This window comes from Bemisia tabaci, unplaced genomic scaffold (assembly GCF_918797505.1).
Source record: "Bemisia tabaci unplaced genomic scaffold, PGI_BMITA_v3".
Taxonomy (NCBI): domain Eukaryota; kingdom Metazoa; phylum Arthropoda; class Insecta; order Hemiptera; family Aleyrodidae; genus Bemisia; species Bemisia tabaci.
In genome coordinates, this window is record NW_027311764.1 from 70,179 (window position 1) to 94,643 (window position 24,465).

Sequence of the window (24,465 nt, forward strand, 5' to 3'; positions counted from 1 at the left end):
AAAAACACAGGTTTTGTAGGTACTCAGGTACTGTAAAGGTGCGCATTTTGACGATTTTCTATTCTGTCTGTAAAAGATTATGACGGTCCCCTGTTCCCGCTTAGTAATGTATTATGAAATTATTACCAGTTTCGTCCTCTTTTCTGATGCTTTGTCGCAAACTCCCTAAAGCCTAATACAGGAACGATTTAGAAGCTGCCTTTTCGATGTTACATAGACTCTGCAGTTCTAGCATTCCTCGATTTATTTTTAAAGTTGGTTCCTCAACTTTTTCGCGCCCCTACAAATTGAAAAAAAGTTTCGATCCAAAAAGGCGTTCAGCGCTACAGAAAATGTATAAACTTTCAAAAATATTCCAGATGCTGATGATAAAATCAAAATTCAATACCTCCAACTCATTCAAAGTTGGCACAAAGGACCACCATTAAAGCTCCGTAATTTTAGGTCATAATCGAATTCTCATAAAGCACGTATATGGCCAGTGAAAAAAAAAAACAATATTCCCTGAATGGGCCTAGCGGGCGCCTAGTTAGGCGACGACAAAGGGTTAAAATAAAAGGGCAGTTTAATCTATCGCATATCAATGAGGAAGTTAAGGGGAGGGGGGGGGGGGGGGTTACCGCGTGAGAACAGCGGAATGGGAAGGGCTCTTACTATAGGCGAGTGCGTAGCGGGTTTCGCGGGGGCGTTGGCACCAGCGCAGGGTTGTCAATTGGACTACATTTTGCAATTTGGAACTATAATTTCTAGCCCGATTTGAAAACAACGTATGTGCCATAAGTTTCCCTATGCACATAAGTGTTTTTCCAGAAGAGCCAGAATTTATAGCTCCAAATTGCAAAATGCAGTCCAATTAGCCTCTATTGAAAACATGTCATTGCGATTTGCAGCCTTGACCAAATAAAGTAGGAGCGAAATAAAAATGTATTGTTTAATTAAGGAGGTTAACTTTACTTATCATGATAACCAGCGAGAAATTGTCGGCACACCCTGTAGATACGCACCAGAACACTTTTATCGTGTACGAAGCGATTTAAGCTATCACTTAAAATCTGCTGTACTTGTGCAATTAAAGCACTTGTCCAAAGAGAGGTATTCGACGCTTTTCGATCCCAAAAAGTCAAGAAATGCATAGATAATCAATCGATGAATAAAAGTTGGAGATCATCCTCTGATGGACTAATAATTTGTAAAAGTCTGGAGGTTGTTAGTGAACATTTTCAATTGCATAAACACCACTTAACCGTGTTTTTTTTTTATTTATTTATTTTTTTTTTTAAAAAATTATTTTGTTTTTTCCCCCTCCTCATCCTGTGATAATTTTAGTCCTCGTTAACGTCAGTCAGCCTCGCAGATTGAATAAGTGAAATAACACGTGCTAAAGTGAAGTCATTATACTTTATGCGATACTTCACTTGTCGTAATACTTATTTTCTCGCTGATTTGTGATCTGCGTTCTCTCTCATTTTACTTATTTCTATTCATTTTCTTCCTTTTACATCTGTACTCTTGACTGTCACCTTTATTGCATTTAATTGTATTTTTATTTTTACGGAAAGCGATAGAAGAAACCTTCCACGATCTTAAGTGAATTTTCTGAATCCCATTAAAGATTCCGCTCTAAAATGTTATGTAGAATGTCTTATTGGTCCGTGGAAAAAATGAATGATAATTTCACAAATAATTACACGATTAAATGGACAATTACCGGAGAAAGCACGCACAGGAAATAAATATTTATAATTTTGACTTTAGCAATAACCCATTTGAGGTGCGTGTCTATGTTGTCTGCAGTTGAATCATTGATGATACAAAACGCTCCTTATTTTTAAAATCAAATTTCGGTGTTTTATATGCCAATCGCCAGGACATTGAATTTTATTTGAATAATATTTTGAACCAAAATGAAAAGCACTGAAGAAAAGTGTGATGGGTTTTTTTAATTGTTGCACCAGTCGGTTTCATATTTAGTGGACGCTTCAATTGGATTTCAATCTCGAAGGCTGTGTTTTATTAGTTTTTTTACTTGAGTTGCTGTCTAATATTTAATTTTTGAGCGTGATCTAGATTTTTAAAATCAAATTTCGGTATTTTAGGGGCTCTATTTGTGTAGTCATTGAATTTTATTTAAAGAATTTTTAAAACCAGAACAAAAAACAGTGGAGAAAGGTGTGATGGATTTTTAAATCGTCGCATTTGTAGTCATTGTATTTTGTGGGCGCTTCAGTTGGATTTAAATCTCGAAAGCTGTGTTTTATTGGTTTTTTAACTTGAGTTGCGGTCCACTATTTAATTTTTGAGCGTAATCTGGATCTTTAAAATCAAATTTCGGTATTTTAGAGGCTCTATTTGTATAGTAATTGAATTTTATTCAAAGAATTTTTCTTCATTGTATCTAATGGACGCTTCAATTAGATTTTAATCTCGAAGTCTGTGTTTTGGTTGTTAAACTTGAGTTGCGGTTTAGTATTTAATTTTTGAGCGTGATCTGGCTTTTTAAAATCAAATTTCGGTATTTTAGGTGCTCCATTTATTTAGTCATTGAATAGTATTCAAACAATTTTTGGAACCAGAATAAAAAACAGTGAAGAGAGGTGTGGCGGATTTTTAAATTGTCGCACCATGTGGTATTATATTTAGTTGACGCTTCAATCGGATCTTAATCTCGCAGGCTGTGTTTTATCAGTTTTTTAACTTGAGTAATTTATTTTTGTGTGATCTGGTTGCAAATTTCGATAATTAATGGGAGAGTGGGCAACTGCGGCTGGGTGCAACGAGAAGTTTGGTGCAGAGCGCTGTGCGGCGGTGCAGGCAAGTGCGTGCGGTGGGCAACTACCGACCTGAATCCATGCGAGGGACCCGCCTCGCCGGCTGGAGGGCCAACGAGCTGCGCCTGCCAAAGCTCCGAGTAGACTACCCGCCGCACTCGTCCGCGCAGCCAAGCTCAGCTTTCGGGGAGTCTCAACCCTAGCTGGAACAGCGGCCGACGCTACGTTGCCGCCCCGTGCGTTTAAATCCCGCCTCGGAGCGGCGCGGGGGGGCGGATCGGCAGCGCCGCCCAGAGGGCGCACAGTGCACACCCCCTCAATCGATTTTCCTCGCCGAGCCCACTCCGCCGCCCTCGTATCAGATACCGGTGACCCTCCGCCCGAAAAGTAGTTCCGCGTCGACCATTTCCCAAGACCGCTCTCCGCGTCCTCTCTCCGGTTTTTGAGAAAGTTCTGTGTCCCAAAAAGTGAGTTTTCGTCGGCGGGCGACCCCGATTTTGGTTTTTCCGCCCCCAGGCCGGAGCCCGAGAGCCGCGGCGCAGCCCCCAACTCGAGCGCCCAGAGGCTGAGGTCCATTTCGTGCCCGCTCTGTGAACTATCCACTCGTCCTTGCGTGGACTTTATTTTTCGGCTTTAGTTTCGTTTTTTTCTTTAGTATTTATTTACCATCCTTCTTTTTTGGTATGTATGATTTGATTTTTCTACGTTCTCTGTTCTTTTGATTTCCTGACGCAGCGTTTTGCTCGCTTTGGTCGCGCTCGCCCGATCAGGGGAGAGGAGGGGGTAGTGCTACACTTCCTGAGCTGCTTTCTCCATCCAGGAAATAAACTTAAAAGCGCATTGCACCCTCTTAAAATTACAGAAATGAGTGAGAAACCCCGAAAACCTCTCTCCAACTTCCCCGATCGGCCGCCGCGATCTTGAGAATGCAACCTTATATGCGTGCCTGCTTCGCGATAGGCCATTTCGCTGGGTGTGCACTCGTATAAAGTTGGCGAAGAAAGTTTACGAAGCGCTCATGTTTGGGCTCTCCTAAGCGTTTCTTCGGTTTGGTTCCTTTCCTCTTCTTTCCGACTCAAGTTCTCTTCGTTGGTTTATTTATGTCAGCCTTATTTTCTCTTTTTCGAAGTGGTTTTTCTTTTATTTACTCCGTTGCTGCGACGATCGCCCGTTCAGAGTACACATTTAGTAGTTGTTTAACCAAACATTATCGATGCGAGCGATAAAGGTGGCCCCGGAAAATGTTTATGAGCCTTCCGGACGTTAATATCTGCTCCTTAAAGGGCAAGCGAGTAAGTGTTCATTCTTGTCACCACCCTAGTTGTATGGTATTAATTGGGAGCCTCCGCGCTGTGACTCTTGCGTGTGTTTGGGATTTGCGGTTTCTGCAATCAACGATAAAACATCTCGCGAAAACATGTCCGCAAGCCCAAAATCCATCCAAGCAGGGCTCATGAAATGAAATGCCTCTGTCGGAACCCTAACGAAACCTGGCTTCGAAACCCATAGCTATGACCTCTATAATCGTTGCACAGGGTAAAAACACATTACTTCAAATGTCTCGGGCACCTTTCACAACCCATTACCAGTCACCTAGCTCCCCAGTCCACAGAACAAGTGACAGTCACCGATGTTGAGCAGCCGTGAGTAGGTACGCGCGCCGAATCGGTCGCCATTTAAGTTAGAATTCAAAAGGTCTCGATAAACTTTCCCTCTAGATATCCAAAGCACCCCAGAGTTTGACGTAAAATCACATGTTTGAACCGCAAACCCTATCCACATGCGAGATTTTCATTGAAAATGGACATCAGTGAATAACTGCAACGCTCCCATAGTAGAGTGGCCTTTTCGAATCATGCCGAAATCCCAGTGCTTTAGGTATGTACTTAGCCTTAGTTTGGTCTCCTGGTTTCGTCTGATCCTTTGAATAGTTTGGATCGTATCTACGTAGCAACGCTTTCTTCACCAGCAAGTGCCCCCGATTGAGTAAACCTTTCCACCCTTGATCACGGTTTCCCTCCGAATTATCATGCGGACTTTGTGTACAGTAGTGACATGCGTACTCGTCGAGAGCCAAACCCATCCCGCTTTCATATTTAATGATCTGTGCACCGTGTCTGGCCGCGTAGTAGCCAGATGTTTGTTGATTCTCACAACTTTTCACCATTTAAATGCTCAGCGCCAAGTGCAACCCACCTCGAATATTATTTTTTACACACTACCTGTAGGTCTAAAGAATAAAATAAATCTTATTCGCAATACATCAAACGAAAAATGTGATTAGAATATAATCGTCCATTTGAAAAAAAGGTCAATGGTCAAAATTCAAAATGTAGGTTATTGTGATTAATGCTTTGATCGTACACAACTATACAGATTGTGGTTGATGGATATATCTTCCACCACGACGAGAGTCTATTTTGTTTACTAAAAACATGGCTCGGGTCATAAGCTCCGATGTAGTTAGATTATGTTATGTGTGTCTGAATAGTTTGTAGAACCGTTTAGTTGGCTGCTCAAAGGTAGCAACGCTGAGAAATCGGCAGATACTTCACTACCGAAAGCATGAATCATTTTTGGCTGGGAATTGAGAAGTTCTTCCATGACGGATGCTAAAATTCCATTGTTATTTTTGATAGGACGGTATCTAAGGCAATCAGGTCGATACGCGAGAACAGGCATGTATACCGTAGGTCTTGATCCGACGAAAAAGCAGGTTCTAGTTTTTTGCAAGTGTTTCAAAATCCCATGGTTGGGTTTGCTCAAAAAATATGTCAAGAATTTAGTCACATACCCCTCATAAGAGTTGTTCGAAAATTAGGAGTACTCGCATGTTCTACCGGAACGCATGGGCCATTGGACCGTACAAATGTTCCAAATTTCGGTAACTTCATTAAATTCTATATGCGAAATGTTTCACCCGAAATAGATGTGCTACCTAAACTTCATGATCATGATAAAATTTTTGAGGAGGAGATATTTGGTCGGTTTAGAATCATTGACTGATCTTCGCAAAGTTTATTGCTTTTTCCACTAAGAAAAAAACTTCCGGGTTACCGATCCGGGCTCTTAGGCCGAAAGTTCCGGGTGTTGGAGCCGTAGCTTCGACTGCTTCGAGTGCTACACCCGGAACTTTCGGCCCCTGAGCCCGGAACGCTGCCGGTATGTCTGTATAGCCCGTAAGTACGGTTTCCACGGCCGGAGTTTTTCTTCAGTGCATCTATTAATCAAAAAGGGACATCATTTTAGCGGGAGGAAATCAGCTTGTTAATGGGAGAAAAAGGGTCTGCTCATAAAAAAGTTTAGCAGAGTTTAGTCCTGGATCAAAGGCTTTTATGCTAAGACTTTTGAAAAATAGAAAATCCTTAATTTTTTTCAATTTAATTTTGATGAAAAATGATTTTGGAAGCCCAGAGAAAAAGGGGAGAATACTAGCCATGTGTTCAATATTTATCGTGAGATTACTCTTCTTGGTTGATCGGAAAAAGAATCGGAAAAAGATCGGAAAGAATCTGAGTCCTCTCTGTTTTGATCGATTTGATTCACTTCCCTGGTAAAAATTGGCAGTAGAATCTGTGTTCCAAAGTACCATAGACCTACAGCCGGCTGTAAGATTTACAATAGCTTCTGTAGCCGACTACACAATTTCTTATAGCCTTTTATAGCCGATGGCGATTAAGCAACAGCCAGGCGATAGAGTGTATGCTAAACGTTACTAATTACGGATGCTAGGACTTAGTGAGTTTTTGGAATACTTCTCTCTTTTTGGGCCGTAGTATCTTGATTTATTTTGCGAGGAAAGCTCCGTGCTTTTGATGGATGCCTGCCATTCCTAATGCATTATAGCGCCTTCAGTTTCCTCTGGTACCTCAGTACCTCTGGTGTGAAATAGTTGCTTCAAGCGCCGTGGCAGCGGGCGGCCAGCGCGAAACACGCATTGGCGCCTACAAACCTAACAGGGATACTTCACGCATTGCGCAATGCGTGAAGTATCCCTGTTAGGTTTGTAGGCGCCAGTGCGTCGCCGCTTCGCTTTGTGTTAGGCTCTAATATTTAATCTGGCGGAGTCAGCGTTATTCAACTCATGATTTTGAAATGTTTGCACATCCTGTATGGATTATTCTCATTTTAATTGATGAAAAAAAATATGTATTAAAGGAAAATATAATGTGTGTTTTGTAAATATTAAGGTGGTTCCGTATCAAACTTAATGATTTCCAAAGCACACGAATTTCTATACAATTTCTTATAGCCTTTTATAATTGATGGCAAAAAAGCAACATCCAGGACTTTTCGAATCGGATTTTTGCTTCAATCGAGAATCGCAAGCCTCTCGATTTAAGCGGATTTTTTTTTTTTGATTCAAGCAAAAATTCGATTGAATCAAGAGTATTTTTTCTTGTCATTGTTTTCAAGAGTCTGGACTCTAGATCCAAGCGACTTTTTTTCCCAGTGGACGGCAATTTAAGGCTTGCACTGCACATTATTTTGGACGTATTTATGCTAAAAGGAACTATCTTGTACGCAAACCCTATGCACATAGCTCCTTTCAGCATAAATACGTCCATTTAAAACTAATGTCCTATCCCTGGAAAAATTGGCGATAAGAGCTGCGTTTCGAAATACCATAGGAATTCTTATAGCTGGCTGTAGAATGCGGAGAAAATCATACGGCCGGGCTATACGAAGCGATAAAAAATTATGCAGTCGGGCTATAGTTCCTATCGCCGGGCTTTACGCTATATCGCCTGGCTGTTGCTTTTTCGCCATCGATTATAAAAGGTTATAAGAAATTCTGTAGAAATTCGTGTGGTTTGGAAATCATTAAGTTTGATACGGAACCACTTCAACATTTACAAAACATACATTATATTTTCCTTTAATGCATATTTTTTTTTCATCAATTAAAATGAGAATAATCCATACAGGATGTGCAAACATTTCAAAATCATGGGTTGAATAACGCTGACTTCGCCAGATTACATATTAGAGCCTAACACAAAGCGGAGCGGCGACGCACTGGCGCCTACAAACCTAAGAGGGATACTTCACGCATTGCGCAATGCGTGAAGTATCCCTGTTAGGTTTGTAGGCGCCAGTGCGCCGCCGCTCCGCTTTGTGTTAGGCTCTAATATTTAATCTCGTGGAGTCAGCGTTTTTCAACTCATGACTTTGAAATGTTTGCACACTTTGTATGGATTATTCTCATTTTAATTGATGAAAAAAAATACGTAGTAAAGGAAAATATAATGTGCGTTTTGTAAATATTAAGGTGATTCCGTACAAACTTAAGGATTTGCAAAGCACACGAATTTCTACACAATTTCTTATAGCCTTTTACAGCCGATGGCGAAAAAGCAACAGCCAGGCGATAAAGTGTAAAGCCCGGCGATAGGAACTACAGCCCAGCTGCATAATTTTTTATCGCTTCGTATAGCCCGGCCGTATGATTTTCTCCGCATTCTACAGCCAGCTATATGATTTTCTGTAGCCTTCTTTAGCCGGCTATAAGAATTCCTATGGTATTTTGAAACGCAGCTCTTATCGCCAATTTTTACCAGGGTTGTTCCCACAAAGTGCTATTTAGTCCCAGTTTAGATTGTTAAAGAGGGAAAATCAATTCACAGAAAAGCATAGAGTGCTCATAAAATAAAAATGTATTTTTACGGTAAAAACTACCGAGGGGCCCATTCATAAAATACCTAACGTTCTAGAGGGTGGGGGGGGGGGGGGTCAAGGACGTTACGTCATTTTGTCTTTATGTACGTCGAACACTGTGCGTTTACGAATAAAGACCTACGTCACAAAATTGTTACGCGGGAAAGTAGGAGTCCGAAAAATCCGAAATTCAGCGTCACGTTTTTTACAAGCGGCCCCCAGCCCCAACCAACTTACTATCAAGCCTCATACCTCCCAAATAAAATTCTCGATTCCCTTTTGCTGAACGTTGCGTAATCTTTTTGATTATTATCTGGAAATATAATCGGCCTTGCTTTTTAAGCACCTACTTTGTGTACAAATGAAAGAGTACTATAAAAAGTCAATAACACTCAAAAAAAAAAAAAAAAAAAAAAAAAAAAAAAAAAAAAAAAAAAAAAAAACTTCAGGAACGCTTACCTACTTATTTCCTTCATGTGATAGATTCGAGATCTCGAGAAGATGATTAGAAAATTCGGTGATTCATTGTCAGCCCAAGGGGAGTAAGAATATCCAGCGTGGGACTGCCTAGTTCCCATGGATACACTATAATATAAGGGAACAAAATTAGATGCATATCTAGTTGAACTCTCGTTCATTTTTCCTTTGAATGCCGAGAAAATTAAATTTGAAGAGGGCCGTGAAATTATGCCTGTGGGAAATAAAGTATTTACGTATGGTAATTGAAGATTGCAAAAATGAACTAGGCACAAATGGACCGCGCTAAGCAGAAAGGAACGAAGCCACATCAGCCATTGCCAGATTTAATGGGGCATTTGAATTTTTTACATGAGAACAGTCTTGCGGATTGTTGTGCAAATTCGGTGAAATGTTTGCATAGCACGAAGCAAATTCCTTAAAATTTTCAAAGGCGTTCGCACAAACGTTCTCCTGTTAAAAATGATATTGCCCAGTTAAATTTGGCAATAGCTGATGAGGCTTAGTTCCTTTCTGCTAAATACGGTCCAACTACAAATTATCTTTACTTCCGAGGTATTAAGGTCTGATAAATTCCTAATAAAGTACATTTTCCTGATACAGTACCGCATAAATATTTTTCCCCACCCCTATATGCTGCCGTGCCAAGGAAGAACGCCGTATAAACCTTCAGATGTTGCCAAGTTTCCTTCGATAAAAACCGAATTTACTGGGAAAATTATAAATATTATTTTCTAAACTTTTCAGACAATTTTGTAAGCAATTTAATACATAATATCTGGAAATTTCAAGGAAAAATGTGCTTAAATTGCGCCAAAAATACGTGTTTTATCGAGGGAAATATGGGAACTCCCGAATGTTCATACGGCGTTCTTCCTTAGCACGGCAGTATGGACTCTTGTGGACTGGAAGGGACGGAAAATGTCCTCCGGTCCAAGAGCAAGCGCAAAAGGTCTGCATGACGCGTGGAAGCGCCTCGGCCTTAGCGTCCCGTTTACCCCTTGCAGTGGAGCAAGTCGAGTCGTCCCGTCGCCCTGAAAAAAAAGGGACAATAGATTTTGTTGCACATTATCTCTCGGGCGTCTCCCCTCCTTTTTTGACCCTTTATCGAATCCAATGATTACCCTATTGATTTATGCCTTGCTCCATTCCGGTTGCAATTTAGCGATTTTTTATGCTGTCTGCTCGGTTGCTCCAAGTCACCGAACTTCGCGAGCGTCTTTTTTGACGAGGATACTCGGCCAAACCCTAATCTCTCATCAGAGATAGCGCTTGCAATTGAACTGACTTTGGCAGAAAGAGATTATGTCACATTACGTCATGACAGAGAAAAAAAGTGCTCTAAGTTCTCCTTCGGTGAAACCACCAGACCACGTATGTATCGTGTTTGCTGTGATTGAAAAACTCCGCTCCCATTTTATTATCTTGAAAGAGAACGAATCAATATCATTTCTTGAAATTTTCATAGAGTTTTCTCCGCGCAGAGAGGGAAAAACACGGAAATTTTTAAGAATTGGCGTTGAGCACAGTTTTCCATTTGAAAAAATAAAGTATGACAGGGAGTCTACAACGTCGCAAACCGAGATCTTCAGTTAGTTAGTTATTTTATTTATAGACATTCAGCATCCTAGGCTATTAATGTTTTTACAAAGAATTTGGAAGATTAATGTAAATACAAAAATTTAGATTTTTAAATTAAGGGAGGCAAAGAGTTTCAGTAGTTCTTGCACAGCGCTCTCAGGTGCTCTGCAGCACCTAGCTGCCACAGTCCCTCCCACAGTCATTCGTGGCCCTTCACAGGGATTTCATAACACATTTGTAAAGTAGTGAGCTTTGGGACCAAATTTGAAGCACTGCAAAGTATTTGTCGACTTCGATTTTCTGGCGGCTTAAAATTGCTCATGAATCACTTTTCTTGAGAATGTGACTTGATTCCTCTCTGTGAAACTCAGTCCAGTTGCGAGTAAAGTATGAGCATTAAAGAGAAGTGCATACATATGCAGCATCTTGATGCGTGGCTTTGACGATTTTCACGGACTTTGAATGTATAGGGTGCTCTCTCCTCAGCCCTCAACTTTAAGAGTTTCTTCTACCAGTAGCACCATTGCGGTTATTGCCAATGTAAACATTGTACTTACAAGGGGAGTCTACGAAGTGACATCCTGGGATTGGGTTCATTTTTCTTGTACATGAAGAAGAGACAAATCTAAGGTTGACGTATTTTTTTTTAGCCGCCACCTCCCAACCGTTCTCGAGATATCGATTTTTAAAGTTACGATTTTTGCACGTTTCCGCGCGGAGTTCCGGCGAGTCAACTGAGCGCCGGCAAGCTGCACGAAGCGCGTTTCCTATCAGCGCTGCAGACCGGCCGTTCTTATCAATAGTTCCGTGGCCGAGTGGTAGAGTGTCCGCCTAACATTCCATAGATCGCGGGTTCGAATCCCGCTTTGAGCCGTAGCTTATAAGGTACGCCGCAATGCGTTTTTACAAGTTTTCTTTATTTTTATCACACACCAAGGGGTCCGCCCCCTGGCCGCTACGCGGCCCAACCCCCGGGACGAAAAGGCGCGCTTCGCGGCGAGCGAAATCATCGAAATCGACCGTTGACGGTTACTGGGTAAATAATTTTAATTGAATGATAAAATGATGTTTCAAATAAAAATTTCCCACCACACTATATTCTTAATGACTTTTTCCTTACTCTGAATTTGCAAACGTCAACGGTCGATTTCGATAATTTCGCTCGCCGCGAAGCGCGCCTTTTCGTCCCGGGGGTTGGGCCGCGTAGCGGCCAGGGGGCGGACCCCTTGGTGTGTGATAAAAATAAAGAAAACTTGTAAAAACGCATTGCGGCGTACCTTATAAGCTACACTGAAAAAAATGATATAACGCGCTATACGAAACTGGTGTGGTAGGTACCCGTTTGAGGTGCTGTACGGAGCTGCCTAGTGGCGGCCACCAATTCGAATGGCGCGCGCCACGAAACTCGTTTGGTACAGCGCGCTGCGCGGTGCTGCGCCTCGCGGAATGTTTATGAATCTCAATCAGCCAGGCGGAACAAATACTAACATTCTCGGATCTCATTTCATAATGGAGATACGTGATTTTACACTTTGGCTAATAGAATATATGTCACATTTTTGAAGAAAAGATACAGTTTTAAGATGCTTAATAGCAGATACTCACCTTCAGGCTTCACAATTTGAAAAATCCAGTAGTAAGATCTGACAGCAGTTGGGTACAAAGAATTTCAATGTAGGTAGATCCATAACGATGATAATTTCTGTGAACTGATTTTTTAGTAAAATGTCCAGTAGACTGACACATTTACTTTAAGAATCAGATTTCAAGAAAGGTAATGGTTTAAAAAAACCTATGTTCATGAGCACGGTGGATATGAAGGATGAATAAGGAAAACATAAGAAACACTGATTTTGAGTAATGCTAACTCTAACTCACAAGAGAAAAGCTGTCAACCTGATGTTTTACACTAGCCATTTAGCAATCATTGATCAAGAACTTTCGAGTAATAGGAAATCACAAAAATCACAGGGTACAGAGTAGAAGCTGGTTGTAAGCGATTACTTGGAGCGTTAAAGTAGGTAATGAATATTGATAAGGTAACCATGTAAAATGTTACTCAGGGGTACAAGATGGTGAGTAAGGGTGGTATTTTTCATCATTCAATCTAAAGCCAAGACCGACAGTTTCTATTTACAAATTAAGGATTAATAGAGAGAGGAATAAAGTATCCTTATTAGCCTTGAAACTGTTTAGCGCAGTCGCTCAGGAAATCCCAAATCATAGAAGAAAAGCGTTTAAAGAATTTCTCCGGTTGAGCACATATTTTGGTGCATTGATGTATCTCTCTGTAGTTCTAAGCACAAAACATTGAATTTTCATGGGTATAAGAGAGTTTTTAGATGAAATAGGAAAATTATCAAGTAAATCATGGTACCCAGGCAATCTAGCGTATCATGCATCCATCAACATCTTGCCCTGGTATTTAACATTCTCAGAGGTGGACAAGGGAAAAGCGAAGTAAAATTTCGTTTGAAAAGATTATAAAATGAAAACTTCTAGACAACTAGGAAATGGAAAAAGCACAAAGTAATCTTACTTTGAAAACAAACAATCAAAGAGATTAAGGTCTCGGTCGACATTGTGGGCAAGTGCACTTAGGAGCTAGAGTAGCTTCAAAACTTCACGGCATCACAAAACCAATTAGGTTCGAACATGTTCAAGATAAATATATCCTTGATTGTAATTATATTTAACGAATAAACATGCTAAAAACTACCGATATTATGTATTGTGAGGGATCTGAGTGATATGAACTTGGTAATGGCCGGAACTTCGGTTTGGTACGATCGCGGTTTTCCACACATAAGACACGATGTTAGGAAAAGTAATGTAACAAACTGTTGAATACTAGAGTAAACATGAGATAGGGTGAAATTAGAATTAAATGTTTAAAGTCAAAGAGATACAAGAAAGAATATTGGCATGTTTTGATGACGAAGACACTGATAACAATCCAGACCAACAACAAACCATAGAGAAAAAAAAGGAGGTGTTTGCATTTCGGGCATCTGGAATTTTTTGATGACTTGATGACGTAGGTGGGTACAGCGTGAAGGGGACGTTGCTGTACCCAGCTGTACCCACCTACGTCATCAAGTCATCAAAAACTTCCAAGATGCCCGAAATGCAAACACCTCCTTTTTTTTCTCTATGACAACAAACTGCCTTACTTACTGTTCATAGCAAAAACATCAATTATTAAAGATAGCAGCACTATCAACCCAAGAAGCGGGAAAATAGAATAATCATTTAAATTAAAGCGGGGACTTTTAAATTGACGCACCCGAAAAAGGGTCCGAAACCTTTGTAGTTGATACCTCAACGCAACGGCCATTTTTGTAACAGCTCGGAATGATTTGCCGTGGATGATGGTGTAAACGAGATGAATCGTGCCGCTTACCAAACTTGTTTGGTGCGCGGCATAAACCAGTACGTGACGTCAGTTTATAACTAAAAAATTCTGGTACGCCGCACTAGATTCTCGTTCTGCGCATCAAACTCTTTTTTCAGTGTACGGCTCAAAGCGGGATTCGAACCCGCGATCTATGGAATGTTAGGCGGACACTCTACCACTCGGCCACGGAACTATTGATAAGAACGGCCGGTCTGCAGCGCTGATAGGAAACGCGCTTCGTGCAGCTTGCCGGCGCTCAGTTGACTCGCCGGAACTCCGCGCGGAAACGTGCAAAAATCGTAACTTTAAAAATCGATATCTCGAGAACGGTTGGGAGGTGGCGGCTAAAAAAAAATACGTCAACCTTAGATTTGTCTCTTCTTCATGTACAAGAAAAATGAACCCAATCCCAGGATGTCACTTCGTAGACTCCCCTTGTTAGTAGTTAAATCGAAAATTTCGTGACTCTTCCAGGAACTCCATCATTCAATGTGACTTTATGATTAGAAAAGGTGGAAAAAGCATCAGTGGGTATGCATTAATGTGGTGGATGAAGTCATCTGCAATATTATTGAAAATAAAAAAAATGACATCTCCATAAGTGATGACCGTTAAAAATTTGGCATTGGTAAAAAGTTTATATAATCCATAAGAGTCTGTAATCAAAACAAGATCCGAGGCGAGCGTCATTAGCCCATAAACTTTTAACGATATTGAAATAAGAGACTCGATGCTCGGAATAGCTATGCCGCACATAAATTTTAACACTCGGTCTTAGTTTTTCAGCCGTGAAGCTCGGGGAGCCGAGGCTGAAATGTCGAGCCCGGCTGAACTTTACAAGCAGAAAAGGAAAAGTCGAGCCGTAAGGAGAGAAGATTTCCAGGCGATAAAAACGTCGAGGGGAGGAATTAAGAGATTAAAGGCTAGTTGAAGTCGGCTCGGTGCGCCTACAGCTTAATAGATAGATTAGCGCCCTTGCCCCTCCCCCTCCTGCGGAGTCCCGGCCCCCCACCCCTTCCCCTTAACTTACCCTTCTCCAGGCCGCTATGAAAACAATCGATGCGCTGAAACTCTCATCTGAATCCACTGAATTGATTGTTGTGTTTCTCACTTCTTTCTTCACGGTGCTGTGGCTTAAGTTTTTACGCTTTCAGAGGGTTGATCGTTGAAATTGATAGACAAAGCGATAGGCAAAGAAGACATAGGGAGTATGAAGCGATCCTATTGGTCAATTTGGATGGTTCTTATAGACTAAGGGAGAAAAAGGTGGATAACTATGGGGTCTCTCATGAGGTGCCGTTAGTTAGTCTATTAATTATCTATCTCCTCTGTCCATTGTAATATCACTCTCCTTCACCAATAGGATCCCTCCACACCCTTTCCGTATTTTTTGTCGATAGCTTTGTCTATTAATTTCAACAATCAGCCCGCTGGAGAGACTCTCTGTCGTCTATTTTTCGTCGAAGATTCGTGAATACTTGATACAAGGAGGATATCGATAGTCGAACTTCGGAACCTCTTAAGTCGATTTCAGTGCCTCTAATTTCCGTTCTTTTTTTACTTTTTTCAAGAGAAGGCTCTAAAACACTTTCTCACGAAAAATTCAGGGAATATTCTTGAAAAAGCAAAGGAAAATGATACGAAATCTTACGGGATAACGAAGGTTAGTAATTTTTCAAAATAGTAAAATATGGCAGAAGATCTACAAGGTCGCAACCTGAGTCGAGGGGTTTGGTAGTATCACCATCGATGTGTTTGTTAGTAGGCTGATCACAGCTGATGGAAATTTTAGACTCGTCAGCGATCCGACTAACAAAAGAAATTTACAATATCACTGGTGATATTATTTTTTTCGAATAATAATTTCCAAAAACCGAGAAATTCCATTACCTCAGTAGATTATCCTCCTCAGATTCCTCGTCTCCATATCGAAGGAAGCGTTGGCAAATTATGATATCCTGTAGACACCGAAGGTGGTCAAAAAAATTTATTTCGAATTGCAAGATAGAAAACATAACACACGATTACGTGTGAATAGTTGTCTCTCAAAATGCAATGTAGCAAATATCTTAACGTATCTTACTTTTGAAACCGAAAAACACTGCGTTGTTGTTTCTTGGAAACATCGTTCATTTTTTTAGCCTTTTTCACTGCTTTACCTCTCTGCTTCGTCACCTCCTCCTCCCTTCCTCGTCCTAATTCTCTTCCTCTTGCTTCCTCTTCCTCTTATATTCTCTATTTACTGCTGCTTCCTATTTTTCCTCTACTTTCTATTTCCATCGTCTTAAATTAAACGAGCTACAACGAATTGTTCGACAGAGACCATCTGACTGCTATATGTAGAATGATACCACTATTCGACCACGTGGGAGCTTGCGTTGCCTACACTATAAATTGAAGGCAAACCGAAATGACGTTATAACCGGTTTCCTTTTGATAGGAAGCTCTCATTTGTGCGCGCCTCGAATGAGCGTGCATTTCATGAGGATACCACTATTCGACCACGTGAGAGCTCGTGTTGCCTACACTAAAAATTGAAGGTAAACTAACACGACGTGAAAGTAACCTCCAATGGTTTGATAAATGGACCGCATCAAGTAGAAAGGAACCAATCCACATCATCGATTGCCAAATTTAATTGGGCACTTAAATTTTTACATAAAAACGGTTTTGCGGATTTTTGTGCAAATTTCAGTGAAAATTCTACATAGTACGAAGCAACTTCCTTAAAATTTGCAAAGGAATCCGCATGCACGTTCTCTTTTAAAAAATACAATTGTCCGGTTGAAGTTAGCGATAGCTGATATGGCTTGGTGCCTTTCTACTAAACACGGTCCAAATATGGGCCTTGCAGCCAGATTTTTGAAATTTATGTCGGCACGACAAGAATCGAAAATCGATATATTCCGCGGTGCAGATAGGACTGTGTTTTGTCTTACCTTGCCAACAAAGCCAGTTAAAGTTTCAACAAAATACCAGCAGCAGTGGCTGCTGTTTGTATGGCCATTACCGTAACAGGCGCGTATACAATGTGATTCAGGGTTAAACGGCCAGACTGCAGGAGCATGTTCTATATGGGTCAAAATAAGACTTTTTTTTTGTTGTATGAAGTTTTTTCCAAAAGTGCCCTTAGTTAGAGCTAAGGCCCTCCAAAATGTCGGAAAGTAAGTCGTTTTTCCTGAATTTTGGCTTTGGTTGTGAGCCAAATCTCATAAAAATTTATACTGCCTTGTACTTTTATGCCTTGATTTCATGAATGATTTAAAAAAATCGAAATCTCAGTTTAAAGAGGGGGTTTGGAGGTGTTTCGGCTCCTGCAATATGGCCGTTTAACCCTGGATCACCGACTACTTTGCGTTTGGCGCAATGCGAGAAGTATTCATGCAGTCTTTTAGGCGCTAATGTGCGTTCGCGCCGACTGCACTGTTTGGCGCAATGCGTCAAGTATTCCTTCAGTCTTGCAGGCGCTAATATGCGTTTAACATCGGCCCCCTAGTAGCATTTCTCAACGGAAAAATTGCTACTTATTGCGATTCGACGAAATCGCCAGGATCATCAACATGTAAGCGATTATCCTCGATCTTATCGCGATAAAATCGCGCTTTTATTGCCCGACAATTTATCGCGATATTTTCGAATTAAAAATCGCGATAAATGGCGATTTCATCTCGATTTTATCGACGAATATTGATGTCGATTTTATCGAACCAAAAATTGCGATGTGTAGCGATGTAATCGCCATATATCGCAATGTTTAATGCGATAGTATCTCGATATATTGCCACCGATATAATCGCGATAACCAACCGCTAAAATCGCTATTTATCGCGATCACTGCTACTTGGGTAATAGCTAAAATTGGTTTTAAAAGAGAGGGGAAAAGTAAGAAAAAAACAAGCAGTGAACTCCAACACAATGTGTTGATAAGGCGCGTCATTAACTCACACATATCAACCCCTTTAGTTTTCGTTTACAGAGATTTCAAAAAAGGCAAGCAGCACAACAAGAGAATTAACGATCCAACAGTGCAAGGTCAACGAGGCACCTTGACGAGACCGTGTATTGTAAATCTAGAAAGCTATTCGAACAAATTTAAGTTTTTTGATCTGCCTCAAGCAAAATCTTATCAGATTCTTGAAGAAAAGTGCTACGGAAAAATTTAAGCGAAGAAAGGAAAAATTCTGTCGAACTCCTAGAAGATAAAGTCGATTTAAAGGTATTTTTGGGCTAAAATACCCAAATCACCGGTATTATAAATCCCGTTATATTATTGAAAAGAGATTTATACTCGATATAAATGCAATTGTATTAAATATGTCTTGATTTTTTTATTTTAAACGTCTTTTCATGCAAAGAAGCTTAACCATGTCCATGCTTTATTCATTCATGAATTGAAAGTAAGCAATCCACATCCCGAAAATCTACCGATTTGCCGTGAAAAATTGCAGAAACTTGATATATCAGGTCGATGTACCCACTCTTTGAATTTACCAATCGATTTAGTGAGTGCACGTATGTGAAAGTCAAAATGCTATAGTCATTTTGGGTGCATTCATTTTTCATGAAACAATTGTAAGTAATTTCAATCCCGAAAAACCATACATTTTCCGTATAAAATCGAAAAAATCAAAATATGTCGACTCCCTGACGTGAAAATTAAATTCTACGTGTGAAAATACTTATGTATCGATATGCTGAACAGAATGCCCGCCTCTCCTCGTAATTTACAAACCGTTCCTATACTCATCTCAAAATTTTTCTCAGAGCTTTGTGTTATTATCAGCTTCCATTTAAACCCCGGTTTGATGGCCGAATCGGCTGCCCAAAAAGCAAGCCATTTTTGAAGGGCTCTATGAGAAATTCGTGATATTATCAGCTCTCAGGAAATCACCCCATGGGTAAAATTGCTGGTATAAATTTTCGAGAGCTTAAAATAATCGTATTCAAGAAACTAAGGCATTAAACTATGGAGTCAATTTCGTTTTAATAATGTAACGGGATTTACTTGTCTTCAGGTCAAAACTCATACAAGGAAGCCCCTTGCAAGAGGCTAATTTTTTGTAATTTCACTCAATTTTTTCTCCTTTTTATAATTGAATTGCTTGTCACATTCTGAGGTCAATCATATTAAATTGTAATTTATACATTTCTTTTTTTTCCCCTTCATTTTATTTTTTGTTTGGAGAAGTTTTGTTGATTTCTTCGGATTTCGAATACTGTAACTTCTCTTCTATTTGGCCGATTTTTATGAATGAGACCTCTTTTAATTCGTGTTTCAACGGAGAGTAAGGAAAAAATTGCTAAAAACTCGCGAAATAATTTTTTCGAAAATTGGGCGAATCCTAGCGTGACGGTGAAATGGTTAATGAAGCGTAAGTAATTGGGCGAGGAGCTGAGGATCCCGGCCTAGCTTGGCGACCGTCATTAGCTATTGTTCGTCGAGACGCCGCGCCGACGCAGTGATCAGGAGCGTGGGGAAGAGAGGGGTAAGTGGATTCCTGTATGAGCCACGTTTAGCTAATGGTCTAATGAGTCTCGAGGCTCATCACAGATTGCACTTACACAGATTGCACTGTATTTCTTAGTTTTAATAAGAAATAAAATATAATTCTGTAAAATTAGTAAATAAATACCAAGACAATTATTCAGGATGTCAAAGACTGACTGAAAACTTTTTATTAACCTCATATGATAAAAATATTATTATCAGCTGACACTGACATTGTTGTCAGATGAACAGCACTATCAGAGCACGGGTACCAACTTTTGAAAAGTATAACAGAGGTTTGGAGATCTGTCAAAGCAACGTTCTGAACAAAGCGGAGGAGTTAAATTCTCATTCCGAGAGTGCCGACCTGCTCAGCCATCCTCGAATCAATTCGCTTGATTCTGCTTATATATGCATATTTTAAATCAGCGCGTCGTACTCTTAGGCTTTTTTTAAGAAAACCAAGTAACGTAGACTCTTGGTATTCACTGCACATAAACTAGAGAGCCCCAGAATGAGAAACAACTTTAAATCATAATTATTGACGGATAAATAAACTTTTTACACGCTTTGGAAAATCTCAGAAGTTCGCGGTAGTCACTTTTCGGTAAGGAACTAAGGGACTCGGTTATTGTATCGAGCAAGGTTCGAAACGATCGCAAAGGCGGTATACTACGTATACGCGCCAATATCTTTTCGCGGCAGCAAAGGTTTGCAACAGACCCATCGCGTCAAAATACAGAACAGACACTGTCCGTTTCAAAAGTAATCCACCAGCGCGACTTGTCGCGCCGCGTCGCAACGGGGCGTTTCGCTCCGACTTCCGAGGAGGGTATTTTGAGAAAGGCGCTAATTAATGAAGGTGCCGACCGGGTGAGCGCTTCAACGTGTCGAATATTGATTTTGGGGCGGAAAAGCCGGGAAAAGGCCGGGCATTCCTCGCGCCCTGCCTGCGTCCCTTGCGTGGCCGACTGAGGCCGAGTCCGTTCGCAAGACGGCCAGTGAATTTCAACGAGCCAGAAAGGTACGCCAATGATTGATGTTTGAGCGCCTTAATGGTCCTATCCAATAGGACATTAGTTTTCCCTGGTAAAAATTGGCAGTAGAATCTGTGTTCCAAAATACCATAGACCTACAGGCGGCTATAAGATTTCCAATAGCTTCTGCAGCCGGCTACACAATGTCTTATAGCCTTTTATAGCCGATGGCGACTAAGCAACAGCCGGGTGATAAAGTGTACGCTATAAACGTTACTAATTACAGATGCTAGGACTTAGTGAGTTTTTGGACTATATACTGCTCTCTTTTTGGGCCGCAGTATCTTGATTTATTTTGCGAGGAAAGCTCCGTACTTTTGATGGATGCCTGCTAGTCCTAATATATTATAGCGCCTTCTGTTTCGTATGATACTGTGCAATACCTCTGGTGTGAAATAGTTGCTTCAAGCGCCGTGGCACGCTGCGGCGCAGCGCGGCGGGCGGGCAGCCAGCGCGAGACGCGCATTGGCGCCTACAAACCTAACAGGGATACTTCACGCATTGCGCAGTGCGTGAAGTATCCCTGTTAGGTTTGTAGGCGCCAGTGCGTCGCCGCTCCGCTTTGTGTTAGGCTCTAATATGTAATCTGGCGAAGTCAGCGTTATTCAACCCATGATTTTGAAATGTTTGCACATCCTGTATGGATTATTCTCATTTTAATTGATGAAAAAAAAATATGCATTAAAGGAAAATATAATGTATGTTTTGTAAATGTTGAAGTGGTTCCGTATCAAACTTAATGATTTCCAAACCACACGAATTTCTACAGAATTTCTTATAACCTTTTATAATCGATGGCGAAAAAGCAACAGCCAGGCGATATAGCGTAAAGCCCGGCGATAGGAACTATAGCCCGACTGCATAATTTTTTATCGCTTCGTATAGCCCGGCCGTATGATTTTCTCCGCATTCTACAGCCAGCTATAAGAATTCCTATGGTATTTTGAAACGCAGCTCTTATCGCCAATTTTTCCAGGGATAGGACATTAGTTTTAAATGGACGTATTTATGCTGAAAGGAGCTATGTGCATAGGGTTTGCGTACAAGATAGTTCCTTTTAGCATAAATACGTCCAAAATAATGTGCAGTGCAAGCCTTAAATTGCCGTCCACTGGGAAAAAAAGTCGCTTGGATCTAGAGTCCAGACTCTTGAAAACAATGACAAGAAAAAATACTCTTGATTCAATCGAATTTTTGCTTGAATCAAAAAAAAAAAATCCGCTTAAATCGAGAGGCTTGCGATTCTCGATTGAAGCAAAAATCCGATTGAATCAAGAGTATTTTTCTTGTCATGCTTTTCTGACTCTAGATCCACGACTTTTTTTCCCAGTGTCAAGTTCTCTTGATGCTACCTAAGCATATAGAGATTTATTGTTATAATTCACTGAAGAAAAAAGTTACAGGCTACATAGACATACCGTCCGTTCCGGGCTCAGAGGCCGAAAGTTCCGGGTGCTGGAGCCGGAGCTTCGACTGTTCCGGGTGCCACACCCGGAACTTTCGGTCTGTGCGCCCAGAACGCGGACGGTATGTCTGTAAAGCCCGTAATTACGACTTTCACGGCCAGAGTTTTTGTTTCAGTGTTTTACTGGTCTTTCATTTGCTTTTTTTTCCTATTAGATAAGGAGAAACCTGTAAATTACTATGCGCAGTTTTCTCGCACCCCCCTCCCTCTCCCCATAAATCTTTACACCATGAGGCTATGAACTTCTACATGAAAAATATACCTCGAGAAAAAGTATACTCAATATTTTGGTTTTTCTGGTATTTCGGTATTTCTGGAAGAAGATAAAGTGTTTGTGTCCAGAGGGAAGGCGAGGGGAAAAACACTTTTTGCCACTCTGTGGTGCCCCCTTGGTGCGCGCGCCCAGTACGCTTATATGGTAAATCCGGTCCTCATGTCTAGAAAATATTTTTAGGGGAGGATTTGTTCTACATAAAATCCTTAAACCGAATCGTCTTGGTTTCAAATTGAGTCAAAATGCAGAGCTTTGAAAACTTTGAGAGCGCTTTTCTGAAAACTGAAAAACTCGAAATCCGCCCTTACAGATACGGCTTCATATTTGTTCGAGGGCGGGTTGCCTATGATTTCGCCGTTGAAATTTACGTCGGCGCACTCTGATAGCCGCGTCGCACAGTAGATCGAGTCAATCGGAGAAGTCGGACATGAAATTTTTGACTAAAACTAAGAATTTTGATGTTTATTTCGTCTCATTTCAAACTTTAGGGGGTGTTTCTGGAGGAAAATTTTACGAGAAAACCACTGGAACCACTTATAGAGCCTCAAAATTTTGTAGAAACGGGGTTGTAAGCTTTTAAACTTTCCAAAGTTTGTCCGACCTCTCCTATTAACTCGAACCACTGTGCGTCACATGGTTCGGGGCGTCTCGCGAGTCAAAAAGATCGCGCCGCTCCGCCGAAGCCGGGCCTCGCGCGTTTCAAACCTGAGGATTTCTCGACAGGCAGCCGTGATGGTGACCCGGGGAACGGGGAAGGGGGGGGGGAGTTGGACGGGCGGGAGGGGAAGCGGTGGCGGCAGAATTTGAAACATCAATAAATCTGCGAGTAAGACTAGACTCTGCGCCCCCTCCCCCCCACCCACCCACCGCTAGCGCCCGGATACGATACGAGCAGCCTCTTGCATCCTCCACAGCACGTGCGTTAAGGTCTCATCCTCAGTTCCAAATCCTCAGATCCAAGAACGCCTCGCTCTTGGGGGGCGTTCAAGCCCCTTTTTTTCAAGTGAGAGGTCAAAATCGTGTACAATCTCGGTCCCAGCCGATGATTGAAAAATCATAAATCTCTTGAATCCATTCTAAGAGTGAAAAAGTAGACATCGGTGAACCCGGCATCTCTGAATTTTGATTGAAATAAGTTACAGACTGTTGTCCAAAAGAGGTCAAAGTGAGTCCCCGAGTGCGACACGCTGTCACGTGGCACGTCCCGTGGGATATCAAGTGCATACGGACAATCCCCTTTCCATCCCCCAAAGCCCGAACTGCATCCATCCCCGTCCCTCCCTTACTTCCCCGCTCCATCGCGCCTGATCCCGGTACCACGGAAGACGCTTTGCTTGAAAGCCTTTTAAGCAAAAGCCTTCCCCTATCCTTTGCAATGCAGGCATTTCCTTCCTTCGCGATCATGCTTCTCTCCAAAATAGGTACAAAACATTTCCTCACGGCGAATTCTGTAAGCTTTGATTTGTCTTAAGATTGAAAGAATTTGTCTCAACAAGAAGAATATCCAACTCTCGTTCGTGGGTGGTCTGGTCTCATTCAATTATAATGTACCTATCTAGGTACTTTGATTAGCAGGAAAACTCGTAAAAATACATCAAGGCGCAACACATGATGACAAGTGCCTAAATGATAGACAGAATCGACATCGGTATAGTTGTTGAATTTCCACTCATGTCTAATTTTTTAAGAGCAACTGAGCACCATTCTACTTTTTAGGAGTATTTACGTAATTTCTATACCAACCAGACAACATTAAGTCGCACAGCTTTTTAAATAGCTCGTAAAAAAGAATGTACTTCCCGGTAATTTTATGATTCTCAAAGTTTTACGAGGTTTTTCTTTTTAGTGTTCTATTTAAGTAAGATTTCAAAAATCTCACTTTGAGAATCCCTGAATGAAGAGGTAAAAAAGATTTTGATGGATGAGCTTGATTTTTTTTACATTTTTACCTTGAGGAAAATTCTGCATGGTTTTCTTGTTTAGTCTATGATACCAGGTACCTAGTGATAAATACCTGCTATCCACATTATGGGTGCTATGTTTTCCTTTTGAACCTGAGGTTCGATTTGTTGACGCGACAAATGATTTTGTTATTCCGAGTTTGGCGTAGGTAGCTTAGGGTGCGTCAAAAAAAATGAAAGTCTGAAATGTTCCGCTCCCCAGGCGGCAATCGATGACGTTTGGTAAAAAAACATGTTTGCCAAAATTTGGGCCAATTTCAACCATTTTAAATGGTGCCAAAGGTCAATTTTGTGATGAAATTATGATATTTTGGTTTAGACCTCGATTTCGTACAAAAAACTCGATTTTACGCTGAAAT

General features: G+C 41.0%; 2 protein-coding genes across 11 annotated transcripts in view; one reads left to right on the forward strand and one right to left on the reverse strand.

Moving 5' to 3' along the window:
- The window catches only part of LOC140225898 (cytosolic carboxypeptidase 6-like), a 35,498-nt gene extending 32,435 nt beyond the window's left edge, over nt 1–3,063 (reverse strand). The window contains exon 1 of the mRNA XM_072305880.1: nt 2,841–3,063. Within this exon, the coding sequence (XP_072161981.1) occupies nt 2,841–2,850 (10 nt within the window). The 5' untranslated portion in view covers nt 2,851–3,063. The remainder of the gene's footprint in view (nt 1–2,840) is intronic.
- Nucleotides 1–24,465, forward strand: part of LOC109042420 (found in neurons) — a 58,210-nt gene that overhangs the window by 3,978 nt on the left and 29,767 nt on the right. For 2 of the 10 annotated variants that reach the window (XM_072305886.1, XM_072305885.1), the window contains exon 1: nt 3,939–4,060. The exons of 1 other annotated variant lie outside the window; for it this stretch is intronic. In XM_072305886.1, coding sequence (XP_072161987.1) covers nt 4,010–4,060 — 51 coding nt within the window. In that variant the 5' untranslated portion in view covers nt 3,939–4,009. Of the gene's footprint in view, nt 1–3,265; nt 3,450–3,937; nt 4,061–24,465 lie in introns of those variants that run through there. 7 more of the 10 variants (XM_072305887.1, XM_072305881.1, XM_072305884.1 and 4 more) reach the window with 7 other exon arrangements.